Source organism: Temnothorax americanus, unplaced genomic scaffold (genome assembly GCF_048541705.1).
Source record: "Temnothorax americanus isolate GAGA-0224 unplaced genomic scaffold, ASM4854170v1 Scaffold11, whole genome shotgun sequence".
Taxonomy (NCBI): domain Eukaryota; kingdom Metazoa; phylum Arthropoda; class Insecta; order Hymenoptera; family Formicidae; genus Temnothorax; species Temnothorax americanus.
The window spans coordinates 4,370,917-4,388,201 of record NW_027509242.1 but is presented as its reverse complement, the minus strand read 5'-3'; the positions used below and the strand labels follow the sequence as shown (position 1 = coordinate 4,388,201).

Below are 17,285 nucleotides of genomic sequence, written 5' to 3'. Positions count from 1 at the left end.
CGTTGTCTAATTTAGTCTTTTTTCATGTATTAAATGACAAAAAATTAAGAACGACGTCTAGTTAAATGGTTCGCAATGTATAGTATCATTTGATAAGTTGATCCTCAATCGACGATCAATTCAAGCAGCAGAATTGCTCGAAGCAAAAGTTTCCAATTCTACGATTACGTTATAGCGAAATAGTACAGGTATTGAGTGAGTTAATCGCCGATTGAGTTAATTGGAGTTTCGCCGAAGTCATCATTGCTGATCACTGTAGCGTCAATATCGCGTGTCTTTCTCGGGATATTTCGTTTTTGTTCTGAACCCGTTCTTCGATGACGTTCTTCTCCCTTTTATATAATATACCGTAAAAAAGATTGATTTATTGCTGTGTGATTTAATCCACGATGTCATTTATACCGTAAATACACGTTTTCTTGCAGTGTCATCTTCCGCGTTTTATACCTCTCGTCGGTTCTCCAGGAAACGTCTACCAAGTTTTTATTATTATTATTAATTTTTTTTTTTTTTTTTTTTAACTGAACTCTATCCTTGTCTTCTTTCCAACATATTCGAAACTAATTTACACATATTCAAAAGATATTAAATATAATATTTAATGTATATATAATATTTAAAAACTTAAATATATAAAAGCGCGGTGAGACAAAATACAAATCTCATGTATATCTATTATTTGCATTTAATTTGCAGAAAAATAGAAGAAAAACTAGTTTTGCCGATAACACGGTTCTCCAGGAAACGTCTACCAAGTTTTTATTATTATTATTAATTTTTTTTTTTTTTCCAACTGAACTCTATCCTTGTCTTCTTTCCAACATATTCGAAACTAATTTACACATATTCAAAAGATATTAAATATAATATTTAATGTATATATAATATTTAAAAACTTAAATATATAAAAGCGCGGTGAGACAAAATACAAATCTCATGTATATCTATTATTTGCATTTAATTTGCAGAAAAATAGAAGAAAAACTAGTTTTGCAGATAACACATACTGCATCTATATATATATATATATATATATATATACTTATATACATATATGATAATTTAATATATTCGTAACGACACAAATACATGTACGACTTTATTAACGTTCTACATTCAGGTCGAAATGGCGAAGTATTCAGACAGGGAAAAAGGAAAGCGAAAAATAATGGGCAAACGGTAAGAAGCGCGGAAGATGAAAAAGAGGGAATTTCCGTTGTCCTTCTACTCGCACTTTCGCGCCTTCCCGCTGTCCCCCCCGCTCGTGCCCCTCTTTTGATAACGCGCCCTGAGTCTCGGCGTGCGTGTCGCATTGAGTTGTTAAAAGCGAAAAATAACGGTTTTTCTCATTTACATGTATTTAGATGCGCCGTTTTTACGTATGTCGCAATTTGAAATTCCACCTGAATTTAGGGTAATTCATTATGGAGATAAGAAACGCAAGGAGAGCGACCTTGGCGAACGTAAAAGCAGAAGGGAAGCCGTTTTGTCTCACTATGGCTGCGTTCGAGAAGCGCGCTATTAGCGCTATTGCATCATTCTATCTTTATCGCTCATCAGATGTAAAACGAGGATAAAATAAGCAAATAGCACTAATAGCGTCTTCCCGAACGCACCCTATGACGCGCGCGAAACGCGCATTTGGGCGAAGCGCATCACGCGACATTCGAAAACAACGACGCAAAATATGGCGCCACCAATCAGATTTGCCAACTCTTTTCATCCGCGGGTAACTTTCGGGCCTTTCGGCAAAATCATGTGTTGTTTTTTTATTTATTTTTATTTTTTTGTTGCTCCGCGGAGATTAAGAGAAACGAGAATAAGAGATGCCAAAAAATTAAATAGCACGTCATTATAGGAACAAAAGTGTTTCTATACGATTCTTTTTCAAGCCGTTTTTTTAAACGCGACAATAAGCGTTCTGAGCCGGGTGTTTTTTCGTTTCCTTCCGAAAAGCCTCGTCGCCTCATCTACAATGTGTTCTTTGCTTTCTGTTTTCTGCTCTTTACCTCTTTGCGACTATCCCGTATTTCGCAATTCCGCCGCGTAACGCGATATGTTTTTTGTTCTCTGTCGCCCAAGATAAAGCCTGATCTACAAATGTATTCTTTGCTTCCTGTTTTCGGCTCTTAATCTCTTTCCTCTTTGCGACTATCTTGTATTTCACAATTTTGTCGCGTAACGCGATATGTTTTTTGTTCTCTGTCGTCCAAGATAAAAATTGACGAATTTCAGAAGAGACAAATTAAGAAACATCACGTTATACGCGACGGAATTGCGAAATACGAGATAGTCGCAAAGAGATTAAGAGCAGAAAACAGGAAGCAAAGAACACATTGTAGATTCGGCTTAAAAATTGACGAACTTCAGAAGAGACAAAAGAAACATCACGTTACGCGACGGAATTGCGAAATACGAGAGAGTCGCAAAGAGGTAAGAGCAGAAAACAGCGAAAGCAAAGAACACATTGTAGATCAGACTTTATAAAAGAGACCAGCGGAACTCCGAGGAAAATATTTCCACACGGCGGTGTAAGGAAATCGCGCGACGAAAATGTTGAGACACTTCTTTCAAGGTCGACGCGCTCGTTTAGAGGGGACGACTCTACGTCTGAGAATGCGTTATCGATACATACTTATCTATCGCGGACGAGACGCATCGATATTGTCTGCGTTCAGCCGATACTCCGCTAGCCTAGCAATCGTGAGCAGTCGCTCGTTTTCGCTCGTTTCCTCTCCTTTTAATCCATTGGATCAAAGGAGAGGAAACGAGCGACTGCTCGCACGATTGCTAGGCTAGCGGAGTATCGGCTGAACGCACCCGATTATACTTTTTGCGGAAACGCAATTTGTTTCTCATGCGTTCGTCGTCGAATTTTGAAAGCCGGGAGGCGAAGATTAACGAATTATAATTAAAGACTGTTGAGTCTTTCGCCCGCCACCACATTTGGCGCCAATTGGTAAAATGTCAAAAATATTTTTACGGCTGAGGAGAACCAGTGTTTTTATAAAATTAGAAATTTCCATATGTAATTAATTACCTAGACAGCACGTATGTCCAAAATCGGGATACCAAGGACGTCTTAAAAAAAAACATCTTATGTCCCGATTTTGGACATAGTGTGTTGTCTGAGTATATATATAATATAATTCGAATAAAAATAAAAAGCTGATTTGGAGGGAAATTCTCGATAATAAAATCAACAATCTATTTATATATAATTTAATTACATATAAAATATATGTTTTCTTCATCTCGTCAATCTCTGTTTCACAATTTGGTTTTCTACGGTTTCAATGATGACAGTGATTTCGCGCTTGCGATCGACAATGATTGATATTCAGAATATCCTGTGAGATCATTGCTGCAATATCGTCAACCGATTTTCCAAGACGAGACACGAGAAACCGCGGCGCAGAGAGTCGTCCGTAAAAATTCCATTTCGAGAACCTCGGATTCGAGTATGTGTAGGTGGTCGGAGTAGAGTCGGACGTCGGACGTCGGACGCGTCGCTGCGCAACGGCAGCATTTTCAGCGGCATGCATATCGCTCGAGCATGCATATCGCGGCAATCGGACGTTGCAATCTCGAGTGTCTCTACTCCGAGTGCATATACTTGTATTTTGCACTCTTGCCCACTTGCCGCCGGCGCGGACGGAGAAGGAGGAGGAGAAAGAACGGCGGAGACGGGAAGACGGGCTTTGCATCCGCGGCCGCGGCGAAGAGGAGGAGATCGAGACATTGAGCGTATATATATATTTCATCCCCGCTGTGTTTATATACGTGCAATGCGACACTCCGCTATTACGCGATCGCAGAAAGTACACGCGGAATGCCCGTGCTGGTTGAGTCAACGCGGAGCCAGGGAGCCACGGCCACGGCGCGGGGACTCGGCTCGGGCTCCCTCGCCTCTCTCTCTTTCTCCTTCTCTCCGCCGCGTCTCCCACTCGGCGTCGTCGTCCACCACCACCTCGGCGCGACACGGTCGACTCATCATCCGCTCCGTCCGTGTGTCCCCTACTGGCTCCATGCCGCGCTCCAAAGGCCACGCGCGATAGTTCAGCCGTCGCGCCAGGACGGTAACGCACGCCCGCACCACGCGAGCCCGACACCACCACCGAGATGGCACCGGCCCTCAGCAAATTCGCCACCAGACGCACGCTGGCCGGCGCGGCCGCCGCGGTCGGCACGCTCATCTGGATCCTGAGGAACCGCAGCGGGCGACGGACGCAGCGGACCAGGTAAATATTGCGCGTCAATCGTCGTTTCGCGATTTGTCTCCTGAGCAACGGCGTGCTTTCAGGAACCAGTGGCCCACCGGCAACGACATTCAATATGTCATCAAGGAGGTAAGAGCGTCGTAGGTCGGCATCCTGACGCGGAGATAGACCGAGATCGTATTGACCGTGCGTACTTGTCTGCAGGAGAAATCGAAAAACCCCAAGGCGCAGGTCAACGCCGTCTTCTTCCGCAGGCTCTGTCAGCTGCTCAAGATCGGTATCCCCGGTGTATTGTCGCCCGAGTTTGGCTTCGTGCTCCTGGTGGCGACCGCCCTGGTCGGCAGGACCCTGTGCGACTTGTGGCTGATCAAGAAGGGCACCCTGATAGAAACGTATGTGCACTAGCATTTCTGATTGGTGACGTTAAAAACAAGCTTTATCTTGCTGACGCGAAACCTTGTGTGCTACCAGGTCGATTGTCAATATGGATGGGCCATTGTTCAAGTGGCATTTGATGAATTTGTTCGCCCTAGTGCCGATGGTAAGCAGAGTATTCTGTCGACTAATGGTTGCTTATGGTAATGAAATTCTTTCCTTAAGCACAATTTTAGCTCAGCTTCATTGAAAAACGGTTAATAATGTGCTAATGTTTCGTGTGATTGTATTTATTAGATAGCGATCGTAAACAACATACTGAAGTATGGTATAAGCGAAATGAAGTTGAGATTGCGTACAAATATCACGCGTTATTTGCTGGATCATTATCTTAAGTAAGTAACTGATATATATGTTTCTTTGTTAACTTGGACTCTATTCCGTTTTATTTTTGTCAGCCTAAGTAGTTCTTTTTATCATGTGAAACAGTAATTTCGCAATTAATGAATCATTATCGATGCGTACGTATTTCTATTGTATTTGCATAACTTTGAAAGGTATTTGGTCTGTCGCTGATATCGACAGCACTTCCGTTTAAATAATGTATGACTGAAATAAATTAGGGATTGAAATGATGTTTGTTCAAGTGGGATACGCGATAAGAAACGTTGAGGAATAACCTTGAATATTTAACCAAAGAGGCATTTCTTTCTTTCGCAGAGGCTTTACCTACTACAAAATGAGTAACCTGGATACTCGAATCGCGAATCCGGATCAGCTACTGACTACGGACGTCGATAAATTCTGCGAAAGCTGTATAGATCTTTATAGCAATATAGCGAAGCCTGTATTGGACATCGGTATCTACGTGTACAGATTGACAACTACTCTTGGCGGACAGGTGCATAAACGTTTACCTTATTTAATGATAATTAAGCAGAAGATATTACTGCAGAATAAGCATTTTATCGCTATAGATAATATTATCTTTTTCTAGACGCCGTTCTTGATCCTCTCGTATCTGGTAGTAGCTGGTACCTTTTTGACTCATCTTCGCAAGCCGATCGGAGCAATGACAGTCAAAGAGCAACGACTGGAAGGAGAGTATCGTCATATCAATTCAAGATTGATTGTCAACTCGGAAGAGATAGCCTTTTACGGAGGAAACAACAGGGAGAAACTGACGCTGTTAGCTAGCTTCTACAAACTCGTGAGTGTTTCCAAATGTTTGTTATTCACGCGTGTTTTATTCACGCTCAATAATGTTATTTATATTTGCATTGTGTTTTTCTTTCATTATAGGTGACTCATCTCCGTCAATGCTTAGAATTTAAAGTCTTGATGGGCGTCATTGATAATTTCGTTGGAAAATGTAAGACGATAACTGTCGTGTTAACTGATATTGCGCTTTATCCATACCAGCTTATGCTTTCTAATGCTATAATCGCTATTTCCTGTTAGATTTCGCGAGCGTGGTCGGCTTCTACGCGGTGAGCATACCCTTCTTCCAAGAGAACCACCCCGTGCTCTCCGGCACGCCCGATCACAGGTTCAAATCGTACTACACGTACGGCCGGATGATGGTGAAGCTGGCCGAGGCGATCGGCCGATTGGTGCTAGCCGGCAGGGAATTGACGCGTCTGGCGGGATTCACGGCTCGGGTCACCGAGATCAAGAAGGTCCTCGACGACCTGAACGCCGGAAAATACGAGAGAACGATGGTCTCGGATTACAAGGAAAACGCGATCGGTTCTCCTGGTAACGGCAAAATCGTGCCGCGCGACAACATCATACGTTTCGATAACGTTCCCCTGGTGACGCCGAACGGAGACATGCTCGTCAAGGCGCTGTCCTTCGAAGTGAAATCGGGGATGAATGTGCTGGTTTGTGGTCCGAACGGTTGCGGCAAGAGCTCCATGTTTAGGATCCTTGGCGAAGTACGTGTGCTCTTATTTATACCGTTCTCATTTATCGCTCGTCTCACAATGTCTTTGTGAATCGATTTTGTCAATGTCGATTGAATCGTATCGTAATCTGCCCGAGAGTTTCATCTTAATATCTTATCTAGATATTAAGTTATTTTTGATATAGAGAATGATCGGTTGAAAGTTCTGTTATCTACGCGAATAGTGCGAATAGTGTGCGTCAGAGATCTTGACAGGTTTATATATGTTGATTCTACGAATTGTAATGTTTAGTTGTGGCCGACTTGGTCCGGCACCATTACGAAACCACCACGCGGTAAGCTCTTCTACATTCCGCAACGTCCTTACATGACGCTAGGCACATTGAGGGACCAGATAATATATCCCCACACGAAGGAAGAGATGAAGAGACGCGGTAACGCTAGCGACGACGATCTGAAGAAGTTCCTGGAGCTGGTGCAATTGACCCATTTGTTGGAAAGGGAAGGTCTGAACAGTGAAAAACACGGTTGGGACGCGGTAGCTGACTGGATGGACGTCTTATCGGGTGGCGAGAAACAACGTATAGCAGTGAGTCACTTTTTTTATTCTTTTCTTACGCCTTTCAAGACTGACCTTTATCGTGTAAAATAACTTAATAACTAAATAACTTTGAAGTACTTTAAAGTTTTTAAACAGGCTGCGTTTTGCCAAACCTCTGCTTAGCTAAACGCAAAATAGCAAATGTGATTGGTTCTTAAAATCTTTGGATCCAACCAATCACAGTTAATTGCTACTTTGCCCTTAGCTAAGCAGAGATTCAGCAAAACGCAACCAACGTAGCCACATCATTTGCTATTATTACTATTTTTTCCTGTAGATCTGTTCTTTTTAGCTTCTTTCCGACGTGGAGAAAAGAGAGAAAAGATGAACGGTGCAGAAAGATTAGTTAAAAAAGAACAGATCTTATATCAATATTGTATCATGACGCTAGTGAAGTATTTCTCAATCGTTTTTATTATTTAAGATGGCTCGGCTGTTCTATCATAAACCGCAATTTGCGATCTTGGACGAGTGCACGAGTGCCGTCAGCGTCGACGTCGAAGATTCCATGTATAGATATTGCAGACAAGAGAACATTACGCTGTTCACGGTCTCGCATCGTCGCTCTCTTTGGAAGCATCACGAGGTATCGCCGTCGATCTGTTTCTTTTCCGTTGATTAAGTTTTTGCCACAAATGTATTTACATTTATCATGTGTTTTATGTTATTTTTTATCATTGCTTAACTTTCTATTTACTGTTTCTAGTACTACTTACATCTGGATGGCCGAGGAGGCTACGAGTTCAAGCCGATCGAACAAGACACGATAGAATTCGGATCGTGAATTCTTGTGTCCCTTGTATACGCGGAAACGCGCCTGCGTGCGAGGGGCATCTAATTTAGCCTAATTCAGCCTTTTTTCTGTTTTATTAAACAATTAGGGCGCGATTTGATAGATGAAATTTCAACTATTATTCAGTAGTTTTAATAATAGATGAAGTGCAAAATTATCACGACAAAGATCGGTGTTGTTGAGTATTAAATATACATAATTCACGGGATGCCTTACACACAGAATGTATATGTATTGTACAGGAAGTATTGTATATACTATACAATTAGGCACCTGAAGTAAAGACAAATAGCGTGATCGCGGTTATTTTTGGTGCTATCACTGATTCTTCCACGCAGGTACGTAGTCAAACCTGCCATGCACAACGACATATTTTTCGATCGATGTTTTTCTACGGGATAATATATTCTCGATTGTACCTTGAGCTTGAAACATATGTGATGTCATCATAAATGACTTGAAATTTTGTTGGATCCTTTGAGATATAACTGTAAATATATCCAATTTTATAGTGCCTAGAGTTTTCCAATGTAAATTTGATTAATTACTATATAATGATCACTTGATTTTCTATTTAGCGAATACTTGCCAAACTAAACATTGTAAATGATACATATAAGATCGAATTAAAATCGCGAGGTCTTACTAACAGTTGTATTATATCGAGGAAAGTGTATATATATATATATATATATATATATATATATATATATATATATATGTGTGTGTACATGACAGGATTTATTGTAAAGTACGTTTTATAGGAATAGGTGGTAATTATTAATATCGTTATGTGTGGATCGCATACGTGTCACTTGGTTAGACATATGTGATTCAAGCCAAAAAATTATATAATGAGATTGCTGAGCAATAAGAGGATGATAGATATAATGAAGAAAAATTTATTGTGTAAATCCGGAGCAAATTAATATCAGCAAGGCATACGTAGGAAAGATGCTTTGAGGTACTATATAATTTGTGATTCTCTTTCTTCCACAATTGCGTCGCAATTGCAGATCTTTTTCTCTGTTTGACGACGTTATTATAAATGATACATTATTCCTATTGATATGTAGAAAAAATTCTTTTCTTTTTTTGCTTTATAACGTATATACATGTTCGAATAAAGTTGAAGTATTCTATTCTTTACAACAACTTTGTCATATTCCGCAATACTTTTTCTATTACAATAAATTGTTTGCTATAATTATTATAAGAAAATGTATACGATGGACTCGGATTTATTAAAATACGTTAATGAGTTTGAAGTCAAATAGAAACTCTGGAATCAAAATGTTTTCTTAGCGCAAATTTTTATGAGGCTAATAAGTGCAAAGATATTTTGTAAAAAATAAAGAGATTTTTCTAATCGAGCTTGTTTAAGTAATTAACGATATTACTTGATTAAATCCTTTATTGTACTTTTACAAGAATGTTCCAGAACGCTTAAATCCGAGAAATTTAGAAATTAGTAATTTTGAATCCAATTTTCATTAATTTCCATAAATCTTTATTTAGATGTTTATATAGATATAAAATTGTATCAAAGATTGATTCAAATATTTTTTAGGTTCCTTTCGGATGCCATTTATATCAGATAAGGATGTCGAGAACAGTATAGGAAATTTTTATCGATACAAAAAATCGTCGATTGATTTAAAATATTTTTTTTCTATTTTTTATGGTGTATCTTTTAGGAAATAATGCAACACTTTTTTCTCCCACTAAATTTTTTTTAAATATATTATTTATAGGTCTAAGTTTTCGGAATTTTTCTAATTTCTATTATCATACAACGTATATAAAATTCGCGACTTTCTTTGTTTTTTACTTGTAACATCTAAATATTTTGGTCGTAATATCACGATTGCTCCTTCCCATTCTCTTTTATCCTCAATGTTTTATTTTAACTTCCAGAAAAGTTTCGACGAAAGTGAGAAATATACTCTTTTTCTTCCTAATAAATAAATTACTTTGTATGACAGTTAGTACTTTACAGTTACTATTACTTCGCGTGACAGTTTGTATAACAGACATTCGCTTACTTCATACAAAAGAAAGATAAGTTGGTTATTGATGAAATACTTAAAGGGTGACAGTGTGGTCTCGTGGTAAAGCGCCAGACTCGAGTGGGGCTCGTGCGGAGAAACTTTCGGAGGAGACATTAAATTTGAAATTGGTCGTCAAGCTTGGGGAGCTTTGGGAGTTTTGGGGTAAATTCGGCGATATCCACATGTGATGTATACAGACGATTTAACATTTCAATCGTCCAAATATCTGAATTAACTTGTTCTTTAAATTCATCAAAATTAATTTCGTTGAATTTCGTGAAATTTTTATCCAAATGCAAACTTATTAATTTTGTTATAAATTAATCGCATTGTTCTTCTAATTGCGTTGGTTTTAATTTTGGGACTTCTTCTATTTTCCCTGCGAAACATACGTCTGTATCGCAAAACTCTAAGTCTATCTCCTAAAACCAACACAAAAATAATTATTTTTAATAAAAAAATTGTTGCTTTTTTTTATAGTTCCTCATAAAATGTGTCGTATAATCTGTCCACTCCTCAGTTTTTACAAATTTATTTTTGTAATGAAAAAAAGATGATTTCAGAAATAATCTATAAATATGCAGGTTTGTCCTGCTTCTTGTTCTACTTCTTCAAAAAATATTGTCCCTAATTCATAAGGAACATATTCTTCATATTTATCAGGACAAACCCTGCCCAAGTTTATTGGTACCAAACTCTCTAAAATTATGTTGATACTTTTCAAACTGTAATATAATTTAAAAAATAACACAGTGTGTGTGTGTATGTGTGTATGTATACTTTACCTTTTTTATTAAATTGCGTTTTGGTTCCGTTACTAAAAATTCTTCTGTTTCCGCACTTATAATCGAACTTTGGTTTATAATTTTGTTGTACAAGAATCTACTCAAACTTTTCTGTAACCACATACATAATTATAGTTTCCGCTAGTGATCAAATAATATTCTGAACTGCTTAAGATGTACTTAGCGAGCAATTTGATTCGAAATACTTGATCTGCGCCAATTGAATTAGGCGATATAAACATCAAGTTTGGATGATCTATTAATTTTGATGAGATGTCGCGCGTGGAAGCACGCATATATTTATAATTAAAAAGTGTGTGTTGATATATATATTACGCAAAAAATTTAGTTGATGTTTTACCCAAACAAGATCCACATAATTCGTCGGCAATCTGCAACGTTCTTTCAAAATTCATAAACGACCTACTCATTACATATCGGCATGGTATTCAGCAAACAAATTGCATCTTGGGCTAAGCACTGCCTTTTCTAGTATTCCTGCAGCAATGACTATGCCATAAGCCGGGATTAATTTGGTTTGAACAAATGTACGTATGGCTTATTGGTCTTGAGTTTGGAAAAAATTATCGAGTTATAATGTCCGCTCGTTTGAAAAATGAATTTAAATGTCAAGCTTGGGGAGCTCGGGAGTTTTGGTATCCATTTCAGAAGAGTCCGAGGAGTCGCTATAAGAAGAACACTTTGTAATGGATCGTTATAAACTGAGCAGTTTGACAGTTTAGTTCTACCTTTGCTCATATTTTCCTGTAGGTATGTGTGGCTTGGTCTTGAGTTTCAAATTTATTTTCCAAAAGTGCGGACATTATAACTCGATAATTTTTTGGTGCTGAAATCTAGAAATAAGAATTTAAGAAGCATACGCACATTATAAAAAAATTAAATAGACCGTTTAATTTAATTTTTACCAAAACAGCTTTAAAAAAAACATGTAAACACACACACACACACACACACACACACACACACACACACACACACACACACACACATATGTATATTGATATAAATAAATTATTATAAATATAGATATAAATCGTTTTATAAGAAAAATGTGTGCTGCAAAATATCATATTATAAACTTTTAAATTAATTTTTTAAAACGGAAAATAAACGCACAATCGTTTTAGAAAAACATTCAAGACGCTGTTCTTGCTGTAATTAATAAATTAATGCTTAACAGCAACTAACAGCTTTAAGATAAATTAACACAATAGCGAAAAAAAATTAAATTAAATTAAATTAATAAAAATTTTAACTATACCACACATAAATTCGTTATCTCTGTGATCCAATCTTTTTTATCACATATCAAGCAATAAAAAATTAATAATTCTATCCGCGTTAACGAAATATGGTAAGCATAAGTTAATTTACAAGTCAATTTATAAGTTAATGGAGTTCGATCAAAGTGGCCGGACAAAATTGATTCGGATAAATCGCGGCGATCGCCGCTCGGCGCGACTCGACTCGCGTCGGCTCGGCTCGGCCCGGCTCGGCTCGCCTCGCGCCGACTTCGACCGCGCCGCGCATTCGTTCTTCGTTCTTCGTCGTTCGCGGAACGGGGAACGGCGACCGCCGGGGTCTGGGAATCTATAGCAGAAGCTCCGGGGCGACTCCGGTTTTCGTTCGGTTGCTGGTCGCAGGTCGCAGGATTCGAGCGCTCGAGGGTGGGTCTCCTCGTCGTGGGTGCGTCCGTATACGTGCGTGTCGTGAAATATACATATATATATATATATATATACGTGGAGTGCGCGAGCGCGTGAGAAAGCCAGCGTGATAAACGCACACCCATACGAGATAAAAAGGGAGACGGACCGGGTCTCGAGGTAGGAGAAGCGCCAGACGGAGAGAAAGGAAGAAAGAAAGGGGAAGGAACGCCGCCGAAGTCAGCCGCTAAGCCAGAGAGAGACAGAGAGAAAGCGGCGAGGGGGGAGGAGACTCGTCGCGTTGTATGTATGCACATACGTGTGTGTCGCACAGTGCCGTCGAGAAGGTGGAGCGGGAAGCGCAGGAGGAGGAGGAGGAGGAGGAACTAAGCGGCGAGCAGTGTTCTCTGTCGAGGCTAAGCGAGGCCTCCGAGGAAAATATACTTTATCGCGCGTCGCTATCGATCGCGTTCGTCGCCGTCGTCGTCGTCGTCGTCGGCGGCCACCGTGCCGGATCTCCTCGTGCACGCCACTCGTGCCAAACGCCACGAATTCCGCTTTCCTCTCTCTCTCTCTCTCGCGCGTAGCGTAGCTCCCCCCTCGTTCCCGCCCCTCCCACCGTCGCGCGGCCGCTCTCCTCGGGGTGCCCGTGCCGGCAGCCTTCGCTCGCCCGACGGCCCGACGCTCTGCTGTGCGCGGAAGGGAGGAAGACGGCGAAGAGCAGTGTGTGCCTGTGTGGCGGAGGCGGCAGGCGGCGAGACGCGGGACGCGGGACGCGCCGGGAGGAGTACAGGTGCAGGTGCATGCATATAGACGGCGGTAACGACGACGGGCACGTAGAAGAGCGCGAGGTCCCTCGAGCGGGGCGAGGGGGAGGAAGGTGAAGAAGAAGTAGAAGAAGAAGAAGCGGTCGACGGCGGGCGAGCGGGGCGAGGAGAGAGAAGGAGCGGAAGAAGGAGAAAGAAGAGGAGGAGGGGGAGACGGCAGACGTACACGCGAGCGCGTAGCGGCGGAAAGAGCGTAGTCGCGATCGCGAGCGCGGAGCGCGGCCGACCGACGTTCCTCGTCCTCGTGCGTGCGCGCGGGTCGAAAGTTCTTTTTCCTCGTTACCGTCCTCGCGCGCGCGTGCAGTGTCGCTCGATCGACGGGTTTAGCAGCGGTTCCCTCCTCCTCCCCCCCCCTCGGCACCGTGGCAGGATGGACGACACCGCGGGCCCGCCGCGAACGTCGGACGTAGCGGCGATGGGAAGCGAGAGCGCGGACGACGCCGCCGCAGCCGCCGCCGCCTCGAAGATGCGGACGATCGACGATGACGACGCGAGTGCCGCCCCCGCCGCCCCTACCACGGGCGACGCCGCCGTCGAGTGCCGCGATAACCGGGGCTCGATAAGGGCCGCGTCCCCGGAACCCCGCGCCGCCGTTGACGCTGTTACTACCTCCTGCCCGCCGCCGCCGCCGCCGCCGCAGCCGCAGCCGCAGCCGCAGCCGCAGCCGCAGCTGCCGCCGGCCCCGCAGCCGGGGTGTGGCTGCGTGGCCGCGGCCGCCGACCGGGACGAGATCACCGTGTGCATCACGCCGACCACCGGCGGCCAGTTCGAGCTCGCGGTGGACCGCAACGACACCGTGGAGAATCTCAAGAAGATCATCTCCAAGAAGCTGAAGGTCGCCAAGGAGCGCATCTGCCTGCTGCATCGCGAAAGGTGAGAGTGCAGGTTTTCTTATTCTCTTCTCCCCTCGGCCCCTCCCTCTTCCCCTTTCCCCCCCCCCCCCCGTTCGTCGGGGATTCCGTCGACGCGATTTTTCGGCGATTTCCTTCGAGAGTTTCTCTTTCGGGTTGAGGCAGAGGCGGGGACGAGGGTCGGGGGAGGGGGCGATACTCGCCCGTCGCGACGAAGAACGCAACCCCGCGGGGATCCGGAATCGCGGATCCTTCGCGCGGACACATTTCTCGGCCAATAAGTTAATAAAGATTGATTTATTGATTGATTTAACTAACATTCGACTGACAAAAGCGTGTGATTGAAGATCTCGCGGCCCTTTTTCTCACACGGCTTGCTTCACCGCGCTGTTTTATCGTATCTCTCATCGCGATGAAGCTCTTGGGCTTTCAGCTAGGCGAAATAAAAAAAAAAAAAGGGCAAAAGTTCGTCCGAGAAGGTACTCGAAGAGAAAGTCGCGATGGGGAGAATAGATCGGAGATCTCGATCGCACCTCTGAGGCTTTAAACTGTGTCCTTTTACGCTCCCCGCTCCTAAATCGGGACAATTTGTCGGCAACGATCGCACTGAGTGACGACCGGAGGAGAAGCTCGCGCAGGAAAAGTACTGGGGAAACGTGGCACACAAGATTCAACGTTACGCGGAAAAAAGTACTTGACGCAAAGTCGCACTACGTGGAGGTAAAAAAGTCACACGATTTACGCATCGGATCCCATCCCATAAATAAATGAACAACACGGTCTTTTAACTTTCACATTAAACTTTTACAGTTCAATTTTCATTCTAAATTTACTTACCGGTTTCGAAATGTACTACCCATTATTATCTACAACTTTTTTTTTCCCATTTCGATGTTAAATTTTCAGTTCCCCGGGCGACAAGGGTCTTTTTCGGTTCTGAAGAATAAATCGAGCTCCCTTTTGTACCGCATTATTTATAGGACGACGCAATACAATACGCGTACACTTGTTTCATCGCCGTTTGCATAATGCTTCACATATACTTTTCTTTTCTCCTTTTTTTTTCTCCCTCGCAATCGGGCGAAATAACACCCGCGTCTCTCGATGACGCGACTTCGTCCACGTTCTCCGCGCGTGGAAACGAAACGAGACGAGACGAGACGAGACGAGAAACCCGCGTGTAACTCGATGAACCGAGGCAGAGAGGACGGCACCACAGGCCGGGCGGGCGCAAAGGAAACGCAAAGGCGCGGGATGAATCACGAGGAATTATCGTCGGTCAGCTGAAACGTTCGTGATATCCGGCGACGTCGCGCGTCACACGTCGCCGACGACGTACGTTTTTCGTGAGCGCGGTCGCCCTTCCCGGGCGGGCGGCGATCATATATCCGGAGGAGGAACGTCACCGAAGGTGGAGGCGAAGGAGAGATCCGTCGCCGCGACGCCCAGAAGGCCCGGCGGGGACGACGCGGTGCGTCGCTTGTCGCTTCTATATTTTTCCCACGAGCGCGACGCGCGTACGAATCGGACCTCGCCCCATGCTCCGGCTCCGTAAAGAAAGAAGCGAAAGAGGGAGAGGGGGATGAGAGGGAGGGAGGGAAGGCAGAATAGAGACCCGGGTAGAGAACGAACGTGTGCTGCAGACTCGTCCTTCGTGCCTGTGCACTTTTGGACGCTGAGAAGAGAAGGTGGAAGAGGAAGAAAAGAGAGAGAGAGAGAGGGGGGGAGGGGGAACGAAGTGCATATACACCCGGTGTGCACGGTATACCGGGTGTCCCAGACGCGCCGCAGTCGATTGCTTCGGAAAGAGATAAAGGCAACGAAGAGCGTCGTGTGTTATTTTAGGCCACACTTTTAGGATTATTTGTATGTAAAAACCGCTCGGTGTGTTTCGATTCGTCGCATAAGATTTAAAAAAAAAAAAAGGACAACTTTATTATCTTAATTCTTAGGTATAGATATTTTCCTTAGGTATCCTTGGATATTATTATATTCCGAGACGAAGTGACATTTTGCTTCGAGGAATTCACAATCAGACGAGACACGAAAAAGACGAGATCTCATCGTTTTCTCAGTTTACTGTTTTAATGTAAAAATTGCGAATTTATTCGTTCATTATTATCGCTCGAAACGCTATGAGCTCGGAATGCTAAAGCGTTAAATTTGAGATGCCTCTTGGCCCTTATTATCAAATCGTGATGCGCGATTGTAGAAGATTATTCGAAATTGGACACGCGAGCTCCTCGAACATTTTTTTTTTTTTTCGCAATAGCACAACGTCGCCATTCTGTTTATCTTATCAGTCGCGGAGTTTCTCGAGTTTCCCAACGCAGATATCTTATTCTTCTCGATCTTTTGTCACTGCAGATGTTTTATAATATTCAACGCGCGTAAAAATCGCCGCGTATATATTTATTAAGTATTTACGCGCGTATGTGCGTATGGCATACCGATACGTTTGCCACGATAATCTAGTCGATGAAAGGAGATAAGCGTGCGAAAATGAAACAGACTTAAAATGCAAGCCACATCTTCCACCATACCTTCTGCCAACACATTTCATATACATGCACTTCACTTCGAGATTGCGGCGATGCTATTTAAAATCTCCGGAAGAGTGATGACGTTTTGCCGACTTAAATAAGATTAAGCCGGAAATTCCGACCAAGGGAGAGGTCCGTCCTCCCCCGGTTTCGCTTCGAGTATACCGATAACCCCGCGGCAGCGTTGCTGCCCCCGAAGTATCGACCTATCCTCCTGAAACCGCCTGTACGCATACGTATGCTCTCGTAGGCGTCCGTATGGGGGCCGCAGCGCGGATCCATCCACCTCCACCACGCCACCTCCTGCCGCCGCTGCTTCGTGCGAGTACACGAGAGAAATATGGTGGAGTGGAAGGTTGGCATACCGCGGTGAGCAGTCGAGAAAGAAACGGTGGGGGAGAGACGGGAGGAGGTGGTGTGTAGTAGTATAGTAGGTAGAGGATATCTCGGGAAATCGCGCTCCCTTAAAGTGGAACAGTGACAGCCATCTGCGGCGGTAGGCAGCGAGAAAGAGAGAGAGAGAGAGAGAGAGGGGGGAGAGAAAGAAAGAGATCGAAACACACGAAAGAGACGGCGAGAGAAGGCAAGATGGAGAAAGGAATCTATTTTATTATTCGGGGTAAGACCCGCCAGAATGTGCGTGTGACTAAACAGAAATTGTAGGAG

At 43.3% G+C, this 17,285-nt stretch overlaps 2 protein-coding genes and 1 long non-coding RNA gene across 4 annotated transcripts in view; 2 read left to right on the top strand and 1 right to left on the bottom strand.

Moving 5' to 3' along the window:
- The first annotated feature begins 3,676 nt into the window (after window positions 1-3,676).
- On the top strand, window positions 3,677-9,268 carry Pmp70 (ATP binding cassette subfamily D member Pmp70). The gene is made up of 12 exons (XM_077426296.1): window positions 3,677-4,241; window positions 4,304-4,349; window positions 4,425-4,612; window positions 4,692-4,761; window positions 4,893-4,990; window positions 5,316-5,496; window positions 5,593-5,805; window positions 5,898-5,967; window positions 6,057-6,532; window positions 6,794-7,090; window positions 7,527-7,688; window positions 7,809-9,268. Exons 1-12 carry the CDS (start codon window positions 4,123-4,125, stop codon window positions 7,884-7,886), a joined length of 1,998 nt encoding a protein of 665 aa, XP_077282422.1. The 5' UTR covers window positions 3,677-4,122; the 3' UTR covers window positions 7,887-9,268.
- A 700-nt stretch (window positions 9,269-9,968) lies between these two features.
- On the bottom strand, window positions 9,969-11,262 carry LOC143908592 (uncharacterized). The gene is made up of 3 exons (XR_013260197.1): window positions 11,093-11,262; window positions 10,732-10,842; window positions 9,969-10,368 (listed from the first exon to the last, which is right to left on the bottom strand). It is a non-coding gene; the product is annotated as an uncharacterized LOC143908592 (long non-coding RNA).
- Window positions 11,263-12,286: 1,024 nt separating this feature from the next.
- LOC143908590 (uncharacterized) overlaps window positions 12,287-17,285 on the top strand; it is a 37,127-nt gene continuing 32,128 nt past the window's right edge. The window contains exon 1 of one of the 2 annotated variants that reach the window (XM_077426294.1): window positions 12,287-14,098. In XM_077426294.1, coding sequence (XP_077282420.1) covers window positions 13,596-14,098 — 503 coding nt within the window. In that variant the 5' untranslated portion in view covers window positions 12,287-13,595. The remainder of the gene's footprint in view (window positions 14,099-17,285) is intronic. The other variant, XM_077426295.1, reaches the window with a different exon arrangement.

What these genes read in the sequence shown, in the direction of transcription:
- Pmp70 (XM_077426296.1), top strand. Translation starts at nt 4,123, where the DNA reads ATGGCACCGGCCCTCAGCAAATTCGCCACCAGACGCACGCTGGCCGGC. An exon ending in TTGCTGGATCATTATCTTAA is followed by an intron (nt 4,991 to 5,315) that starts GTAAGTAACTGA and finishes TTTCTTTCGCAG; the next exon opens with AGGCTTTACCTACTACAAAA. An exon ending in TAGCTAGCTTCTACAAACTC is followed by an intron (nt 5,806 to 5,897) that starts GTGAGTGTTTCC and finishes CTTTCATTATAG; the next exon opens with GTGACTCATCTCCGTCAATG.